The following is a 20,929-nucleotide window of genomic DNA, read 5'->3' on the forward strand; positions in this document are numbered from 1 at the left end:
CGGACTTTCTCCCAACACATTTTAACAAACACTTGTTTCACAGGGTGAATGAGTCACCGCCACCTGCACTCACACCGCCTCCCGTGCTCCCCCCAGTCACCTTTGCACCCTGTCCCTTGCCTTCTACCCCCTCACATCCTTCTCATGCTTCTCATCCTGCCTCAGCCTCACGTCCTGACTCCCTGGGAAGCCAGAGCCCATGGGCAGCTAGCCCGGCAGTGAAGGCCTGCCTGGAGGTGGTTCCCGGCAGCTCGGATCCACAGGTGGCCTTATTTGCCCTAAGCAGCTCTCCCAAACCCCCGATCTTGTGCAACCTGCTGCTGCACATTGCACCATCAGTTCTACGCAAGGATAATCAGATCCATGCTGGAATAAGAGCAAAGGGCTTCAGAGGTGACCACTTGCTGTTCCACAAGACATCCACGTGAAGGTGATGTTTGCAGCACATCACCAGCTATTGGGGAATGATGGGCCTGTCTTGTCTCACATATTCTGGAATGAGCAGGGGCATAATGATTAATGCCTTCGGACTATTCAACAGTGAATTTTAACTTATGATCACCTACTTCATAAGTTATTCCATAGTAAGAGTAGAGAGACAGATGGCACCTGTAGTATAACGCTTGCTTTTGGTAGCTCTAACCTACAAAGAGGAATGTACTGGTGAGCGGCAAGACCTATGATACAACACAAGGCAACGTGAGGCCAACCAAGAGACCGTGGTTACTGAAGTAGAACTGCTTGCTATGAAGTAAGCAAATACTAAGCAGTTAAAGGACATTATGCCACACGAACTCGAGAGGTATTCGATGAAGGATAAAGCTCAGCTACGGAAAACAAAAAGCAGGCAAAGTTCTCTGTGCTCCGCTTCACTCTCAATTCCTCACTAACACTTGCTCTCAGACTAACAAGTAATAGTAAAAAAATGTAACTGCTGTAATTAAAAAAAGCAGTTGTTATACTAGATGAAAGTCGTAACTCAAAGCTCCCTCATTTTCTATTTATACCAGTCTTTGAAGAAAGACTTTTCCTGTATGGGAGCGAGCTCAAAATGCAGAGTGTTCACACAAAGCATCCAATTTTGCCAGTGTACATTAATACATGCTGTGATTTAGTACTTCCAACTCTTTGGGAGAAATTCTCATTGGCATGAAAACCACCTGTGACAACAGAAGATGGAAGCACATATTGGGCTCATCTTCACTCTCCTCCTTTCCAGAGGAAATACTCAAGTCCTAGCAGAAATATCGGAGATCAACTGAAACAACTTAACATGCCTGTTGCATGTGGATCAACTGCTCTTAAGTAATCAAAACATTACACAATGTTAGCACAAACTGAAATAAATTACATATTGATGCCTTGGCCATCTAACTTACCCAAATCTACTTTTTACACTAGCCAAAGCTGTAAGTCCATTTATTATTAGAAATACTGGAAAACCACCCCCTGGGTGAGAGTCCTCCTGTTTCTCACGTGTGTACAGACTGCCAGCAAAGGTCAGCAAAGCAAATCTTGACACTTTGCCAAAGGAAGAACAAGACCAAGAACAGCTCAAGTAACACTTTTGTGGTTAAAGTGGTCAGAGCAGAACACTGTAGGACTGGCGCACCAATACTATCCCCAAACTGATGGGATGAACTGCTGTAAAAGAGCCAAGAGCAGCCAATCATTAATGAAATGGCTTGAAAGAGATGCAAGAACTGCAGAGAACAAAGACAAGATTTTTGGCTGGAATTGCAAGGTGAGATTGAAGAGGCTATGCAAGCAATTGTGCAAGATACAATAGGGAATGACCATGAAAACAGTGGCCAGGATTCTGTATGGAATACATATACAACGGTAACATATGCAGTGAAAGAAGGTACACATTTGGCAGAGAGAGGGACACAAAAAGCCACAAAGTGCTGGGATCACTAAGTATTATTCAGTCAAGATTCCATGTGTTACATTCAAATTTTGGTTTGGTTATTTTACAATGGGGGCAAAAAAGACAGGGAAATAGGGACAGAGGCCACCTTCCTTCCTGGAAAGTTGTTAAATCCTCAGGACTAACTATCATTGCAACTGAGCTGCTGACAACATCATACAGTTGGGAGACTGATTACAGACCGTGATACTCTTACATCTAAGCTTTGCCTTAAATCATAAACACACACAGTTTTTAGGATGGTATCTGACTAGCTGTGAGCATTACATATTGAACCCATTAATTAAGAGCATGGTTCTGAAAAAAAAATCTTAGAATCAATTAATTTCAAATAGTCAATCAAAACCAAGCTGTCCTTCCCTTTGTGACATGAGTGGTACAAAGGAAATCTTAGTTCATACTGGTGTACTCATATGCAACTACATCTACAGGTTAAATTGTTCTGTCCAACAGTGAAATCTTTTCCTGTATTTACTAGAAAAAAACATCTAAGTGCTCAGCTATAACTAGACCTTTTCAATACATATGTTGGAGGAAGTTGCCTGCAAACACACATTTCACTCATTCGTGCAACTGTAAGAATAAAACACTCAAACAAGAACTTACCAAGGGGTTTTTACAGGGACATTTTTGTTAAGAGAGTGTGTTAAAAGGAATAGGAAGTAAATCAGATGCTGTAAACTTGATGCCTGAATTAAAACAAAAACTTAATTATGAATTTAAAGTGACAATAATTGTACAAACAGCATTAAAAACTTGGCTGAGAATGGGATGCAAACAAAGAAAATCATTTTAGTGATAGAGTTTTTAAAGATGCTGTATTTCATTAAAATAATCCATAAGAATGTTTAGATCTCTTTCTTCCATGCCCTCCCAATACTAAGCAAGTTCAAAATTTGCATTCAACTTTCCCATACAGAAACAGAGCATCTTTAAAGAGATAAATCAGCATTAGCTTACTTTTCGGAAAATTCACGTTCAAAATGATGCATGCTCTATTGAAGACAGCAGAGAAAGAGAGAGGACACAAGTTAATCATCCGGTTCTCGTGTCAAAGTAAGAAAAACAGATACTGTTAGCTGAAAAGTTAGTACAAAAATCAATACATTCTTATTCACTGACAAATATAAGGATAGCAGATTGACTATTTCATATTACATATACAATACTTTGATTCTGAATAACGAACAATGATTTTCCATGCTATAAGCATTATTATACTTGATGAACAAATACAACACACATGCTTTCAGTTGCACATGCCATAATTCAAGCTTTACAGTATTAAAGAGAGATTTAGCAAGAAATCTGCAGGAAGATTAGCCATAGAAGATGAAATCCATTCCATTCAAGGAACACTTCCTGTCATATTAACACCTGTATTTACACTTACGCTGCATGGATCAGAGACACTCAAGAAGAGCACTTACTAAAGCATTCAAATTGTCTTACAGACAGGTGAAGGGCAGAAAAGATGCACCATATGGGTGTCTATGAAACGTGTCATACTGAAGGATTCAGAACAACTGGCACAGAAGAAGATAGCTAAAGTTAAGTACAACTCTTTCACTTTATTCCCTGCAGGGAAGCAAAAACGATGCCCTATAAACTTTTCTCTATTGTAAGAGAGCTTGCTGGTATTTTATGGGCTTATTGGATTTAGAGAAGATGCAGTGAAGTTTTAAATAACCCATACCACAGTGCTCTGCATCCCTTCTGATCCTAGCCACAGCTCACAGCCACAAAGAAAAATAACAGATTTTCAAGAAAGCAAAGAATTGTGCAAGTGGAGAAAAAGAGTCAAACATTCTAGTGGAAGGTGTCCCTGCCTGCAGCAGGGGGGTTGGAACTAGATGGTCTTTGAGGTCCCTTCCAACCCAAACCATTCTATGATTCTATGATTCAAGGAAGAACGTCAGAAACGCAGGAAGTTACATTAGAATCACTTGCCATGATCTAAATAATGTATTTCAAAGATGTTATTTAGCTGAGTATCTGCAACAAAACCAGCCCAAAACATTCTAGTCAATGAGAAAAGCCCACGAGAGCCTATGTTTCTAGTAGACACCTTTCCCCTCAGAGCAGGTCATGCATTCAGCTGCAGCCACCATTATGAAGCCAGGTGAAGCCAGCAATCAGTAGGTTTTTTGACTATACCAAGCTCTCTACTGCAAGCTAGGTCTCACGAGGCCTTTGTTCAGAGACAAAGCACCTCTCAACGTGTGAGAACTTCCCTGGAGCATGTTCCTCTCTGTGGGACACTGGTCTCTGGCTCTGCACTTACCCACACACTACACTAATGTGGTTGGTTCAGGCCAGGAGAAGGGCAAGAGCTTCTGTCGGGTACGCTTTTCCATGTTAGCCGTTGTTTTGCCATGGCATCGTATCAGCAAGATGCTTTGACATACCACGATTCGAACACAACCAAACCAGAGACAGACTGAAAGCCTCATTCCCCTTCTGACAGTCATCTCACCACACTGATACCCACAAGCAATTTTGGTTTAGAGGTAAATATCCTTTGTAAGCACAAGGAAACTGGAAGAGAGAGATACAAGCTATAGAAGCATCAGTTGTCACAAAGAATGTCCTACCATGGGGCCAGTGAGTCTTTCATCAAGTTAGTTATAGCAGACTTGCTTAGAATAGATGAAAATACAACATTGCTGGTGAAAAAAAAAAAAAAAAAAAAAAAAACAAAACCAAAAAAAACCAGGCACACTAGCTTTCTCTTAGAACTACTATCTGAAGTTTCTCCTATGAATTCTACTCACAAAAGCAATCCTGAAATGATGGTGTTTGCCTTTACACCCGCTCAAACGCATCAAAGCCACCGACACACTAAAGCACAGTTTGAATGGGGGTAGGGCCACGTGCACCGTGTCAGACGGGGCTGATCGCCACCAGTCACCATGAGCACGCTGGCAGCAGGATGACCGACATGCTGTGATAATGTGGGTCGAACAACAAGTTTTGAGCACAAACTTGAGCCATTTTTAGCCATTTGAGCCACATCTGCACATAAACCTGCATCACAGGCTCAAAACTTGAAAAAGCTTTCAACCAAGTTCCAACACGTTAAAGTTAAAAACATAAGTAAAAGGCAGTTTTATTGCAAGAGGGAAAAAAAGTGTTTTGTAAACATCTGTCCATTTTGGAGGCACAAGGTTTTCTTTTGCATTTTCAGCTACTTCCTTATTAAAGCATACACAACTTGAAATAAACCCTCCAGCTAAGAGTTGGAGAACAGCGCTATCATTGTGCAACACAATAACAGTAATTCTCTTGTTTAGACTAACTGGGAGAAGTTTGTTCATAAAATATACACTTCAACATACCCTCAACTTGAAGGAGAAATGACTGATTTGAATTACATCACACAGACTGCAGTGTCCTTTGAAAGACCATCCACAGCAAACACAAATTTGATTGCATCACTTTAGTTAACAAGCTGTGCTGCGTAACGAGTTCCTGGGACTAGAAATCATATGGCATGAGTCATTGTAACAAGCAGCAAAGCTATGGACTGCTTCCCTTCTAGAAATGCATTCCATTAACACCTTTTGCTGTTAATGTTTGCCAGTGCTCCTCTTCGAGCCTTTCAGACTGAAGCACATCCACTATCACTCAATATTCAGATTTCTAATCAAAGTTTCATGAGCATTTCTATTGCCCACTCAAGCAGATTCTTCACCACTTCCCACCACCTGTCCTAAACATCAGCAAAACTGTTCGCACAGCTACACAGCAAACTGGAAAACAGAACTGGCCAAAAATAATAAAGATACTGGTTTTAACCCAAATCAGTCTCTGACCTGTTTCTACCAGTTCTACTGGTGTTATCAACGGGCTGTAGCAGAACAGGGGAGATTTATGCAGCCTAAGCCACTGAATTTGTCACACCCAAAAATCCTGAAACTACATCACAACAGTACAGGTGTAAAGAGACAATACATGGAAACAAGGGATCAACAAACAGTACTTCAGAGTCAACAGACCATTAGCATCAGAACAAATGCATACTGCAATACCAGGCCCAGAAAGTGTCTGGAATGTAGAAATATCGGTAGGACTGGAGTAATAGAGACTTTGAAGCAAGTACTTATACTCAATGGGTAAATCATATCATGTACATCTCAAGAAAGGTTATTAAACGAAAGAGAAGAGTATTAAAAGGTTCTCTAAGGCCTTCAAATGAGAGCACATGCCCACGCACAGGCTGACACAAGATAAATGTCATCTCTGTGTTCCATCCCTGAAAACCACCATCCCTTAACCATCCTTAGGAATAAACACCCACAGCTGAGGGGCCAGGGGGAATAAAAAACAAAGAAAAAGACAAACACTGTAATGACTCTTGAACTTACCTGCTGTAGAGGGCGGAGTGGGAGATGATGGAGATGTTAAGGGGGAACTCGCCCCAGAGCCTGCTAAATAAAACAACAGTGTAGTAACTGTACAGTAACAGTAACAGTAGTAGAACTGTGACATTAAAACTCAACACAGTCAGACAAGACCAATTGTTGGAAACAGGCTAACTTTATTGACTGAAGATCCAATCCTGCTTCCACTGAAATCTTGCGAAAGATTCCCATTCATAGGAACAGTGTCACTCAGACCCGATCTGAACAGTGAGGCTTTACAGTGCACAGTGTCAGAGGAGGTCCAAACACATAAGCAGCACACTCAACAGTATTCCTCAATGGGAAACACTTCCTTCCTGTTGCTTAGGCTGTTGGATTTCAGCGTCCAAATTCTGTCCTCCTTAAGAGTTGTGCCACTGCATGGATGGCACCCCATTTCTCCTTCTAAGAGATGATTTTCAGTCAGTTGCTGCACTCCACAAGTTACTCCAATATCTGACTATTCCCCAACAGGCTGCTTTTGGACACATTTTAGCCAAGCAAGTCAACTCCGTTAAACTGTTTGGCAGTACCGACCATTCCTTTTAACTAAATGAAGACCTCTCAAAGGTTCTGTTGGTTTAGAATTTGGCACTGAAGCAGCAATTACACACATAATTTTCTCATTCATCTTAACACCTTACTAAGGAATACAGATGACAACAGAGTTTCTCTCTGAAGGCTGCATTATTAAATGGCCCAAATAATGGATGTTATCGTTATTTCCCTCAAATGTCAAACAGATTGAAAAGACTGATTTAATTATTTATTTATTGAGGAATGGGACACAAGAGAGGACACATTGTTTTGTATTAGGCAGCTGAAAATCTAACACTGACAATATTTTTAAGCCCTCAATTCAATACCCAAACCACTGGTATCAGGCTTTGGTAGTCCAATATTAATGTGTAAATTGATGGTAACCTTGGATCTTTCAAGCCAGAAAATGACAGCAACAACAAAGACCTTGACATAGCTGTGTAAAAGCAAGTTCTTCTCTCTGTAGTTACCTGAGTTATTTGAGTTGCTGTATTTTGCTGAGTGTTCTTCCCCACTTTCATAGGCAGAGCGTTTTGACTTCTTTAAACAAAGCAGAAGAAATAAGGCGGGAGTGAATAAATGCTTTCCGTGATAAGGACTAATCTGACACACAGATTTCTAACAGTCACCCACTGTATCACACAAGGTTTATCAATGCCCAACATCCCTCTCCCCACCCAAAATGTGCTGCCATGATGACAACAGCAGCAAAGCTGTTCTGCGCTCAGTATCTCCAGGCAAGCAAGCAGAGCAACTCCAGTGCCCTCTGACCACAAGGGAAAGGCAGAAAACTGAGCCGCCAAAAAGGAAGAGAAGTGCAGACAGCATGCTGCAGGAGCAGACTAAAAAAGGCTCCAACACCCTCACAGGGCAGCAGGAAGTAGCACAGGCTCTGTCATCTGTGTATGAGGTGCTAACTAAGTCTGTTTTCATACAGCAACCTCAAACAGATTAAACCAATATGCAAGCCAGCTACCATCATAACTTAAACTTCTTTGGAATGTATTGTTTAGCTACAGAAGTGAAAACAATCAGGAAGTAGTACAGAAAAACACAGGACAAAATAGAGCAGCATACACGTGCTACGCATTCAAAAAACACACACCTCTCTCTGTGTGAGAAATCCATTTAAAGATTGCTTACCTTTCGTGCCAAGATCTTCCTTTTCTTTTTTTCTTCTTCTGAGCCATGATGAGATTGAGCTCTTGTCAGCCTTCTGTGCTGGTGAATCTTCAAAATTAAGAGAAAAACAGAAAAAGACCATGTTAAGATCTTAAATGTTCTCAGACAAGGCATATGTTTGGGATGCAAGAAAACACCCTGCAGTCACTGACATGTTTAGGTTTTTTTCATTTTTAGTTTTTATCTTTACTGTTGCTGGAGGAGGATGGAGCCTCGTTCTGCAGTTAAAATGATCCTTTAATTTAGGAGCCACTGCCTGTGAAGTTGTACCCCTTAAAACAGTGAAATGCCATACAGCCAACGGCTGTTCTACAACTCCTCATACTGCATTTTTGGGAAAGTGAATCTGTTGATGAAAGGCTTTATTACCCAAAATCACTCTGAGTGAGTAAAAACTCACTTTTCCCATGTAAAAGTGATAAGAAGAAATGCAATGTCTGTAAGAAATACAGTAAAGAAATGCAGACGTTACCAATTTCTGTTCTTCTGTTAATCGTTTTTCTATGCATTCCTTGAAGGTTTTCAATGCCTCTTTTAGCTTAGTAGGAATCTAATACAGAATGGGGAAAAAAATCATAGCACAAAACATGATAAAGGATAACATAACTTCACTGCTCAAAACTCACCATTCATCTGATCATGTTGCCCATCTAAAGCCCCAAGTTCTGACACTATTCCCTTAGTAAAGGGGAAAAGAAGACTCCAGATGCATGTTTTCCACTCCAAACCTAGGGACAGATCTAACAACAGGGACAAAGAAACACTGAATAATGGAAAGGATACTCTAATGACAGGGACAGCTAACTGTTTTGATACTCCGGGCACATCCACAAGCTGCCATGAGGCCAACAACACAAGATGCACCGCACATGCCCCGCAGAAGTGCTCGGGGGCAGCTCCCCAATGGGAGCAGATGCAGCTCCCAGGAAGTCCCAGCACTGCAGCGCTGGAGCTGGCAACAACGTGCTGATGGTGTCACCCAGCAAAATCAGTTTCCACAGGTCTTGGTAATTTGTTTCCTCTCGCTGCAAGGGACTCACGTTACTTTGAGCCTCCACGCAGACAGAGCGCCATCATCAGTCATGCAAATTAGCTCCGGCACAGGAATTAAGCTTGAACGCTCATGGGTCACACTGTGCCCCGCTTCCAAGGGGTGACAGAATGTTCTTGGGTACAATTCACCAAGGGAATCCAAATACTGATGGCAATCACCATAAAGCCAACTCTCCTCTACTCTGTTTGTCAATTAATGCATAGCTTACCCACAGCCTGGCCCTTCTACAAACATCAGCGAATCAATGTTCAACTCTACCTTAAACTGTGGTTTCTCTGAATTTGTTAGCAGGACGTCACTGAATAATCTGTGAGTGGACAAAAAAAGAAAAAGGAATATTATTCCCAAGAGACAGGCAGAACCACAGCGAGAATACTACTGGTACTGTTCACTTAACTCCCTCTTTCTCCTTTTCTTTCTCTGTCCTCATCCCTAGGCCACTGCTTGTTGGTTTGTTGGGGTTGTTTTTCCACGGGTTTTAATGTACTGCTTTTTACTTTCCAAGCACTGCCATAAAATTAGCAGCATCCAACCCTCAGAATGTAGCCACTACTGATGGCAGAGTTAGCAAGACTGTGTAAAGTATTTAGAAAGCTGATAGAGTAAGTACAATTATCAAAGGCAAAAGAACGCCTTTTCCTTAAAAGTATATGGATCCTTTCATGACAAAAGAATATCAGGGACTTTATTTTAAATTTCACCTAAACAAAATCATTGCTCTTTTAAAGAAAACTCTCTGAACATAACTGTTGTTTTAGCATTAACAAAAAAACACGTGAAACAGTGAGTGAACTTAACATTTGAAAGTATCTGCATTCTTGTGTGTACTCTGGCAAAGGCTACTAAAGCAAGTATTCTAATATTTTTGCTCTCCCCTTTATGGTATCAGCAGCAACAGCATAAACGATTAATCCTTTTCCATCCAAAATAAAGACACTAGAGGGCAATGGTAGTCTGAAAATAAACTGGTTAGTCCATTTGAAGATACTTTGTTCTGGAGAACATACTAGAAAACTGTCCCAGAAAGAGATCTCAAGCCTGGCTCCGAGATAAAGATTTCAGAGATTTTTTGTTACTGTTCACTATGGAAAATTATCACAGGCCTATACTAGGGAAAACAAATCCAAGTCTAGAATCAAGCCTATAAGAATAGCATTCCATGAAAAATTCAGGTATAAATCAAATTTTTAAAGACTTTTAAAAAACCCCACAAATGTTCGCTCTTGTTTACAGGGCATTTTTCTGACTCTTTCTGATTAATGTCCTTGCAAAATTAAGCAAACTCATAGATTATATGGTTACAATGCATAATAAATAATAAAGCTTAATAAATATTTAAATTACATTAAAGGCATTGTACATCTACATAGAACAGTTGTGAAGAGTATTGGTATGAAGGGAATGCAGTATAATATCCCACATATCAGATACAGCTGGGCATGGATTGTTTGTTCAACATCTTTTAACACGTGTATATTCCTGTATTCACAGAGGGTTTTTTTATAGTTTTTCCTCCCCTGCTTACATTCTTCGCTCTACTTCCCACCTCCTTTAAGAGCAGAGGAAGGGAGGAGTAGGAGGAACTGAAGGCTGAGACAAGCCTGCAGTGTCTCTTCCCAACTGGGAAACATGAGCCTTGGAGCACGCTCTAAGCTTACTGCAATCTGTATACTCTGAGATCAGACTCAGATTTAGGTATGGCCAATCCAGCAATTATAAGGTCGTGACTCTGGCACCTCATATTAAGAAAAAATAAAAGAACTCCCCACCAGGAACTGTGGTTCTACACTCAGCATGCTGGTGACATGTCGCAGCACAGTGACAACAGACAATTTCCCTGGTAATACTGTCTCCTAATTGCAGGAAGGGCGGCACTGCAGACAGGTATGATCTCTAGCTCAGTCATGCACTGACATTGCTCCCTTTCTGCATCCTAGTCTTACCCCATACCTGCCCTTAATACTTCACTCCATCACAGCCCGTAAGGAAATTTAGTCTGTGCTTCAGCGAATCCCTAAGCCAGCCCTGCAAGAAACCAGCCAGAACTTCTACATAACATTTCATACCTAGACTCAGGCTAAATGTCACTGCAGAGCAAAGCAAGACACCTATTTTGCTAGTCATGAGTAGATTTTGCTATCAGTTCACTTAAGTAGGTCTGAAGGGGACATGCAAAAAGACTCCTTATTCTAAATGCTTTAAAACAATCTGTACATTATCTTAATCATGCCTGCACTACTTTAATAGCAGGATCGATTTAAACCATAGCACCATGCTAAATAAAATGCATTCATAACAGCTCCAATGCAGCAAGCGACAAAGAAATGTTAAATAAGCATCTATTATATTCACAAGGGATGGGTTCTATAAAACCTATCAGTTTTAAAGCTTCATTTGGGATACACTATACATGCCTCAGAATGAGGAGCAAATCTTTCCAATAAGGAACAAGAGCAAAAAGGTTCTTCCTCCTAATATAATTAAAAACATGGCTATGAGTATAAAACAAGTAAAACAAGACTTACGGCATCTGTAAGAGCCGTGAAACAGTTGGCATGCCATTCTTCATAGCTTCAGAGGTCAGAATGGATTCCAACACAGACACTACCAAAGAAAGAATAAGAATGAACACATTTTTGCACGGCAGGATAGCAAATGATTTAGAATGAATGTCTGGCACTGCTGTGTGATGTTCCCCTAAGTATTGCATCAACTAAGCAGTGATGAAGCTCTGCGGCATGTGGTTTTTATTATAATGTTACTATTACACATATAAACTTTTCAAGAATGTTAGACATGAGGCAAGGGAATCCAGACATTTAATTACTTACTGTGCACTGCTTTATCACTCAGTTAAAAAGTTTTATTTATATGCTACATATATTTCAGGAAGAACACATTTTCTATGTTTAGAAATTACTAACTAATTCTTTCCAGTCACAGGCTGCAAAGATCTTAGGCTGATGTCTCACAGCACTTCAGCTTCGGTAAAAGGTAAGAGTACCCAGGAAGCTTGGGCTGACATTGTCTCGATTGCATACTAACCAACAAACACTGATGGTGCAGGAGGGAAGCTGTCTACTGGAATCGTATCTGGGGGTCTTCCATATGTCATTTCATACAGTAAGTGTCCAAAGCAATGTACATCAACACCTTCTAAAGTCTGTGGAGAAACAAAAATACAAAAAAACAACTTGGTAGAACTAATCAGTTTTTCACAACTGTTTTGAAAACATGCAAAAAAGTGGTCTTGCATTTAAAAACAGAAAAGAGGAACGATTAAGACAGTTCCTAACCACAACCTGCATAACTTCAGCTCAAATGAAATCTTCATGCCTCAAGCTAAAGAAGCTACTGCTGTCTTTCTGGACATGACGATGCAAATGCAATAGCAGTATAGTCATGTTCTGTAAAAACACCTGAAGTAGTAAACTCTTTTCACACACAGCAGTTTAGAGCGCTGTACATTGATACAAATCACAACCAAGCACATTTTCCGAGCTAAGTCAAACAGCAAAGAACGAGATTCCTAATACAACCAGCTGTCACTTTACAGGGAGGTAGATAAAAAGACAGCAAAAATGCATACCAAACAAACCTAGGGGAGTCTCTCACTGCTCCTTAGGTTTGTACAAGCTGTACATACATGCTAAGCTCCCAGACAGCATATTTCCAAGATTTTTTAAATCATGTTTAAACAGAAATGGCTCCTCTTACTGGAAGAGGCTTAGAGCTTTCATGGCACTAACAGATTTGGACTAACCATGAACTTTTGATCGTTTCTTTGACAACACAGTAGAACTTGTTTAGCAAGGTCAGCAAGCAGCTCTCTCGTGATACCGAACAGAATTTATTACAACGAGCACTTAAAGGCAGGGAAAGACACTGGCTAAAAGACTACATTGCTGCAACAGGGCAAATTTGTTTTCATATTTTTGTAGGAAGATAATATTTTGCCTTCAAACAAATAAGAAACAGCTTTTAACAGCTAGACGTCTGCAAGCATCTAATCAATTTTCACAGTACCCACCAAAGACAAGGCTGATTACTACTCCCAGCTAAGACCTAGTAGTAAGCTGTGCTCATATAGACATACAAGTGAAAGAGTGTGGCACACTATGCACATTCCTATGAAATACAAAACCAGGGTGGAAAGAGATCATAAAACAACTGCAGTTCACCTCTATTTGTGCCAGCAGTGCTGTCACGAAAACACTCACCTGCACTCCCCTTCTACCTGCTTACCTTTGGCCTCAGCCTCCCTCCAGTGTGCTGCAACAAAACTTCTGTGCAGCCAGACAGTGATTTGGAGGAAGCAGAAAAGGGATTTGATGGAGAAAAGCTCAGATTAAAGAAAGGGGGTCGAGAGAGGTTTTTTTAATTCTAGTCAGTTCTCCACAAATAGAAGTTGAGGATAAAGGGATGCATAAGCATCAGCTGAATTAATTGTCGGAATCTTACATTAATTTTCCGAAACTGTGAAAAGTACGATCGATAAAATGATGGAAGTCCCAACAAGGAATTTTCTAGATCCAGTAACTTGCAGGTGTCCCCGTCCAACATCACATTGGCAGAGTGAAGATGGCCGTAAGGAAATCCTTTCTCATGCAAGAATTTTAATACCTGAAAAAAATCCAAGACAGAAGCATTGTCACAAGATACTCTGATGATCTCAAGATCTTAAATGCTCCAGTACTACAGCAGATACATAATAAATGAGGCCCCTGTTTGGAATGCTTGCTCAACTTGATCTTCTATCTACATCATCTTTGGCTGACTATTCATTTCCATTTCACTGGTAACATTTGTCACAAAACAAATGTTTGATGCTGATCCTCAAAGCAGGCTTACAGACACTGCCCATAGAAACTAAAATTCACAATTCTACTGAATATTATAGTTTGAATAAGAATTAAAAAACCCCACATTAATGGCAGTGAATTTATGGCACCTGTTCTGCAGGCTATGAATTACTACTTTTCCTTTTCCTGCAGGGAAAAAAAACCCTACATTATCACCTCTCTCCCACTTCAGCTCCACATATACCAACTGCCTTTTCTGTTTTTTTTTTTTTTTGGTCAGAAATGGCCTCATGCAAACATATCCAAGTTCAACTCCTAGCAGCTAATCTCAATTTACATTTAGCTTTGAAGTTTGCTGCCGAAATGAAGCTTGTGCGCTCAATAGTTTGTCCACTTTTTCTAGTTAAACCAGTTGGCTTCAAAAAAAAAAATAAAGGCTGGTAAATAAAGCAAACAGAAAAAATACCTCTAATATTTGCCTTCCATATGTTTTTATTTGCTGAAGTTCAAGACCTTGAATTTTTTTAGGATTGCAATACTTCTTCAGGAATGGGTCTTTTGGCTTTGCCTTTAAAAGAAACACACATATCATGTATCATGCCCAGAAAAGCCAGTAATTGGCTTTTATAAAAGCCAGTTTTGTAAGCCATACTATGGTCATTCCAGCAAACATTCTACCATTTAAGTTGAGGGTGGCAGGAGGGAGACATTACCTTATAAATAAGGTCCTTTAGTGTCCCTTTTTCACTGAATGGTCTAATAACCAGCGCTGAAGATTCATTGGCAGTGGCAAAAGTGATTTTGTAAATATAGGGATGCTACCAAAAGAAGAAACTGTAGGTAAGTTTTAGATGACAGATTCTATAATTAATTTTTGCTCGATTCACAAGAAAAGATCTGCCTGAATGGTATGTTTAAAGTAAAAAATTGGATTCTGTCAGTGACATTTGCTCAAGTTATTCAGTCTTAGCCTGGAGTAAATGCAAAGAAAACTTCACAAGAACATTGTTCAATTTCCACATAAATAATAAAAAAAAAAATCCACCATCATCTTTTAACAAAACAGACTGGCAGTTTAGACAAATGAAGGATCCAGCCCCATGAGCAGCTTTACTGCAGGTTTAAGTCACATTAAGCTAATAAAATCATTCATGGTTTTATAAGTGAAGCATATAAGGAAACTCAGCATTAATACCTGTCATAACAGTTTTATGTCTTCAGAAATTATTACAATGACTTCCTGCAACTTTGTGAGACCAAATGAGACAGCACAGTTGGAAATAAATTACACATGCAACACATACTTTAATTGAAGTTGCAAGTTAGGAACAGACCCCTTCTTCGTGTCCTATTTTAATACATCAGTTTCGGTCTGGTTTGGGGGTTGAAAAGCCTAGCGTTCAGCCTTGCCTCCTGTGTACATCTGCTGAGTTCCAAGACTGCACAGAGGTTTACCAGTTTACCATCCTTTTCAGCCAGTCTCTCACATGCTTAACATCCTTAAAGAGAAACTCCTTTTGGAGTCAAAAGCCAGTTTTTCAGACTGAGATGCCTATAGGATTCATAATGTGGCGTTACACGGGAGCTTAAATTGTACCGCCTCCGTTGTACCTCTGCTAAGATATTCCTGTCTTAAGTTCAAAGAACTGAAAAAATAATGACACTCATTGCACTGCTTTATGCGCTGCTGCCTGAGAATATCCCCAGCACACGGGTTAGCAATTACACAATCCAACAGGCTAAAAGTGTTGAGGAGCTGAAACAAAAGCTCGTGATCTCACACTTCTGCACAAGAAGGAAAAAGAAACAATTAGCAACAACTCTGAATCTCCTGTAATAATCCTGAAGGATTATTATTTGTGCTGAGATCATGTTACCTCATATTGTGTGGGAAACATAATTAAAAGGTTCGCACATCTTTAAATGAAAGCAACTCCAAAATTACAAACTATGTCTACTAGGCTACATGTGCTTTTGCAAGATCAGTCCTTGACAAGCACTTTTGTGCTGGCACAATTTAAAAGTCTTCAAGTAATACTCACAGAACAGGAAGAAAGAAGTTTCACAGCATACTGTAAGTCTTTGTCAGACAAGTATTTATCAGGGCCAAGATCAGCCTGGAAATAAATAGGAAAAGAATGGCATCATAATAGATGTTGCATTCCATAAAGAAAATGTGATCTATATTCTGCTCTCACAAATTAAGACAGCTGCTTGAAGGTGTATTTTGAAGAGCAAGCAAGGAAATTATGCATACAGAATGAAACTTGAAGAGGGTGATTAAGGCCATGGTTTCACAGTAGAAAGTATCTGACAGTAAATAAGCATCATTCCCTCCTTCCTCCCCTGTATCTGACATGCATTACTACCACTGAATGAACTCTGCCAACCCCAAACTTGGGGACTGTGTGCATTGTGAGCTGCTAAGGCTTATAACCCCACCTTCTTCCTCTCCAGGAAAAAAAAAACAAACCCAAAAAACCTTTCCTCCTACCGCAAGGGAAGTTCTCCAGTGAACTCTCACAAACAGCTATGCTGATATAATTAAGAGGGCAGCACATTTCAGCACAGGAACACAAGCAAGTATTTAGTAACAACAAAAACTATTTGGTGTCAATACACGTCTACCTTAAAGGAGCAATTCATGCCTCTCTCACCTATTAGTTTGCCAGTAAAACTAAAGATCCAAGTAAGGAAACCCACCACTTTAAAAAGGATCACCTTGCTATTTTCAGTAATCGAATTTATACTACGGTCCACAGCCACATCATTATAACTGAAGAAAGAAGAGGTGCAGGAATGGGAACAAATGACCAGGCACAGAAACTTGGAAACTGGATTTGCCACCAGAGGAAAGAAACATAAGAAGTTCCCACACCACACATCCACCTAAGGGTTTTCAAGGCTCTTTCAAAGCCCAAGTTCTTAAGTCTCTCCGTCACTCACGCATGGTAGTCAATATAAATGAAATAAGCCAGGTTCATTAAGAAAGACTTGAGTATGAGATGAAAGTATATATACCCAGCTTAACATTAGCCGTTCCTTTGGTTGATTCTTAATCTTCATTAAGAAATATTTCTTACGTATTCGCCAACCTACAAAAGAAGAGTCATCAACAGCTTTAATTAAAACACTGCTAAATCACACGGTTTACAGGCAAGACAAGGTCTGCAAGCAAAGTTAGTATGGTGATCTTAGGACAACTCATATAATTGGAAGAAAAAAAATCAGACAAGTTTCCATGCATACATACTCGTCTTACCTATATCTTTTAATGGTTCTACCACTTCCCACTTTGGCTCCGATCGGAAGAACATTGAAACATGCTGTAAGGCAATTTCTGGAAAGAAAAAAAACAACAAACATTTTTTAAGAGACTATTGAAGGTGATTATCCACATGCTAGGTAAGGTTCAATGCCAGAAGGAAGCCTGCAGGAATTCAGACTTAAAGTCAGCAAAATCACTTTAAAAGGAAATCAGATAAAACACAGTTAAAGGGCATTTGCATTTTTAACCTGAGAACTCAAATCCACAGAGAAACAGAAAGCACTGCCTTCAAAAAACTTTGCTTACTGAGTTTGCATTCTATCTCTACTAGATCGACGTTTCCAAATCCAATGCTCACACCGAAGATTTCCCACACTAGATTAGATCACGAAATGTTTCAGCTATACCTGTAAAAGTGCTAACTTTTACATCTCTTTAATGCACATCTACATCGCCATTACTACATGTACACTAATCAGTTCTGTTTCACTGCGTGTTCTGTCCTCTTCTGTGCAGGCAAAGGTATTTTGCTAGCTATCATGATCCAACACACATTTGGTGGGGGAGGAATACTCTTCTGATTACTGAATTCTCCCACAGCTGGGAACACAACTGGTTTATTCATGAAGCGGTTTGAGGGGAAATCTCAGTGAGAAATGGTGACAGCAGGGGGAGAAAGGGAATCATGCCAACAAGGAGTTTTCTCTAACATGGCTTATCTTGGCATAGAAACACAGCAAAAAGGTAAGGATGCAGTGATCTTTCTGCACTGTATCTTCTCTCTCCAAAAATAGGCTAGGAAAAAAAAGAGAAGGAACAGTAAAATAAACATCAGCTTACTGCTCCAGAATTTAAGAAATTATAAAATGATGGTGTCTCCAAAGACCACAGGCACCGACTTGTTTGCTACTAACTTCCCAGCAACTCACTGAAATAACATTCTTGATGAAAGTGCTCAAAATTAACACAGAAGTCACAGTGTCTCCTTCAGGATTTAAATTGCTTGCTCAGCATTAGCCAGACAAACTGCATCCTTAAAGAGTTACTTATAATTTACAACTCCACCACAGCTTATCATAAACATCCGGGAAATGTCCTTTGCACTTTGAAGCTGAAGACACAAGAATGTTACATAAAGGGAGAGCAAAAAGACAAGTGAAAAGGAAGCAGTAAGTTCCTGCTTCAGTAGGCTCTGTTTTTATGAAAACAAGCTTTGCATTTTGCAAAGAGTCAGTCTGCCCACAAACTAAATCTGTGGAGTGTGTTTCATCAGTAAGAGGAAGGTTTTTTTCAGTCCATAGGACAAATATTTAACAATTTCCAATGGGTGAAGCTGAAGTCAGATAAATTCAAAGAAGAAATATTTAATAACGAAGAGAACTGATCAGTGGGATATCATTTTAAGGGATGCAGTGATTTTCCAATATTTAGGGGGAGAGGGTGTGTGACTTATTCAAGCCTTGAAGAAGTACTCAACCTAGCTCAAACAATTAGTTCTAGGAAGTCTCACAACGCAAAGTGATAGTGGGAACTAGACAAGATGACCACAATTGTTCCTGTTGATTTGAAAAACCTCAGAACCACAACAAATGCAAGATACAGTGTTCAGAAGACTGGCTGTGTTAACAGAACACAGAGCTGACAACTTAACTCCACCACACTCCAGTAGACAAGTAATTTCCAAACCCCAACCCTCCCCATTTATCACGAACTGTGAAAAAGTAGATATTGCTCTCACCAACCCCTCTCCCCCCAAGTTGTGCTTATATACATCTTGACCCTATCACTCCTCTGTAAAATAATTCAAATATTTAGATTTGACAATCGCAGCATGATTCATGCACAGAGCTGGAGAAACATTATCATAAATAATCACATACACAGCATGGTAATTTTAAAGGTTATTCTCCCCTCCGCCCCTCCATGCTTCAGTGTAAATCCTTGCCAGCATTAATGGAAGATACACACACACACACACACAAAGTGAAACTGTAATGCAGTTTTGCAATTCCTCACTTACCAGTGTAGTTTACAGAATAGCTGTTTGGGTCCAAGAATTTTTTTACCAGTTCACAGTTAGACAGTATGTGATGGGTAGTAATTACATCGAGATAGGCCTGGAGTCCCTTCTGTCTTTCAGCTATGAATTCACGCTCCATATTTCCAATCAATTTTTTTGGAGGAAGAGGTAGACTTAAAGTTGAGATCTTAAAAAGAGAGGAAAAATTACTAATCTTGCTCTCAAAATGCCTCGGGGCTATAAACCAGCAACCCAGAAAGTAAAAGACTCTCAGCAGCAAGCTAACTACTGGATAAGTCTTTTTGCACTGTGTATATACAAGCTTTTATGTTTTTTCTAAGTACTGTTATCAGGGTGAGCTAGTCAGACAACAGCTCGTATCCCACTGTGAAGAGATTAGTAAATGGAATGACACTGAAAATGAGAGGAGATAAATTTTTGCTAGTGAGTCATGTATTTAAGATCACTACACAAAACTTCCAGATACTAAATGGCTACAATTTTCACCCGAATCCTTTCTATGACATACCTCTGCCACAGCACAAAAACAATTCACACCTTACCATTTTCTCCAGGTAAGATTTATGCTTTATTTCATGAAGTGCAGATCAATGACTTTCCTTTGCCTCTACTGCCTTTATATGTACTATAAAGCCCTTACTGTCAGTATTTAAAATCTGTAATTTCAAATATAGTGCAACTTTTCCATTTTCTCTTCTGAATTTGTTGCTGTACAGTTTTTAAACAGCTATACATCTTTCAACCCAGGAATAGCCGCAATCTACCAGTGGATGTGCAGTAGCTGGTTTATGTTGACATAAGTGATCCAAAACCTCAGATAAAACCAGAGAAATACTTCGAAATAGGACGATGAAAAAAACGTACAGAAATTCAAAGCCTTATGTAAGTCAGATCAGAGAGATCATCTTTAGAAAACAAAACTAGGTTGCACACAGTGTTTACATTCAATTACATCATGTGAATTGCCAGAATAAATTTTTCATGTTGTTAACACATCGTTGTCCTGCAGATCAAAGCACCTGCCTTGGGTACGCTGAATCTCCACGGGAGTTATCTTTAAGAAATGTGTACTGCAGGAATCAATTACACCAGATGCAATAACCTCATTTCTAAAGCAAACAGTTCACCAGGGAGAAGACTAGGACTTTCGGTGTTTGAACAGCTTTCATTTTAACTAGTGGAAAAAGTAAAGGATTAGTTCAACAAACTGGGGCAGAAGTAGCAATCCCTTTCCTTGTTTTCCTCCTCCTTTTGAACACAGTAGTTGTGTCCCCCCTAACCTTAGCACTTCTACTTCTTCTGTTTCTGACTGCAAATCATGGGCTGAAAAAGAGCTACGGCTACGCCTGAATTACAGGAGATGTTAATAAAAATCATCCTATCCACTGAGCATTTTTAATGCTCTTTTACGCCCAACGGAAAAAAAAATATCCAGGAATAAACCCAAAAGCAATAATATACCACTTAAAACTAATTTGGTGAATTACTGGCTGTAACACCAGAGGCATACAAAAGTGTCATTTGGCAGACCACTCTAACTTCAATTCAAAAACAAGTTTCTAAACAAAACCGAAATCCATTTCTGGTATTACTCACTTGAAAAGCACATCAAATCATAATCACCTTTACCTTCTTTAGCTACCATAAGAGAGAAAAGGACTCTAGTTCAGATGTTTTCAAACCACTACTATTTGTTTTAAAATTTATTT

At 39.6% G+C, this 20,929-nt stretch overlaps 1 protein-coding gene across 7 annotated transcripts in view; it reads right to left on the reverse strand.

Moving 5' to 3' along the window:
• The window catches only part of PXK (PX domain containing serine/threonine kinase like), a 37,113-nt gene that overhangs the window by 1,660 nt on the left and 14,524 nt on the right, over positions 1–20,929 (reverse strand). The window contains exons 4-19 of one of the 7 annotated variants that reach the window (XR_008578818.1): positions 19,200–19,386; positions 17,174–17,251; positions 16,933–17,006; positions 15,954–16,028; positions 14,625–14,729; positions 14,378–14,479; positions 13,571–13,732; positions 12,155–12,272; positions 11,635–11,713; positions 9,368–9,416; positions 8,528–8,605; positions 8,017–8,103; positions 7,344–7,413; positions 6,298–6,357; positions 2,891–2,925; positions 2,537–2,619 (exon numbers count right to left, since the gene is read on the reverse strand). Coding sequence is in view for 5 of the 7 variants with exons in the window: in XM_054838194.1 (XP_054694169.1) it covers positions 2,564–2,619; positions 6,298–6,360; positions 7,344–7,413; positions 8,017–8,103; positions 8,528–8,605; positions 9,368–9,416; positions 11,635–11,713; positions 12,155–12,272; positions 13,571–13,732; positions 14,378–14,479; positions 14,625–14,729; positions 15,954–16,028; positions 16,933–17,006; positions 17,174–17,251; positions 19,200–19,386 (1,383 nt within the window). In the remaining 2 variants the exon portion in view is untranslated. The other 6 variants (XR_008578817.1, XM_054838195.1, XM_054838194.1 and 3 more) reach the window with 6 other exon arrangements.

This window comes from Grus americana, chromosome 11, assembly GCF_028858705.1.
Source record: "Grus americana isolate bGruAme1 chromosome 11, bGruAme1.mat, whole genome shotgun sequence".
Lineage (NCBI taxonomy): Eukaryota > Metazoa > Chordata > Aves > Gruiformes > Gruidae > Grus > Grus americana.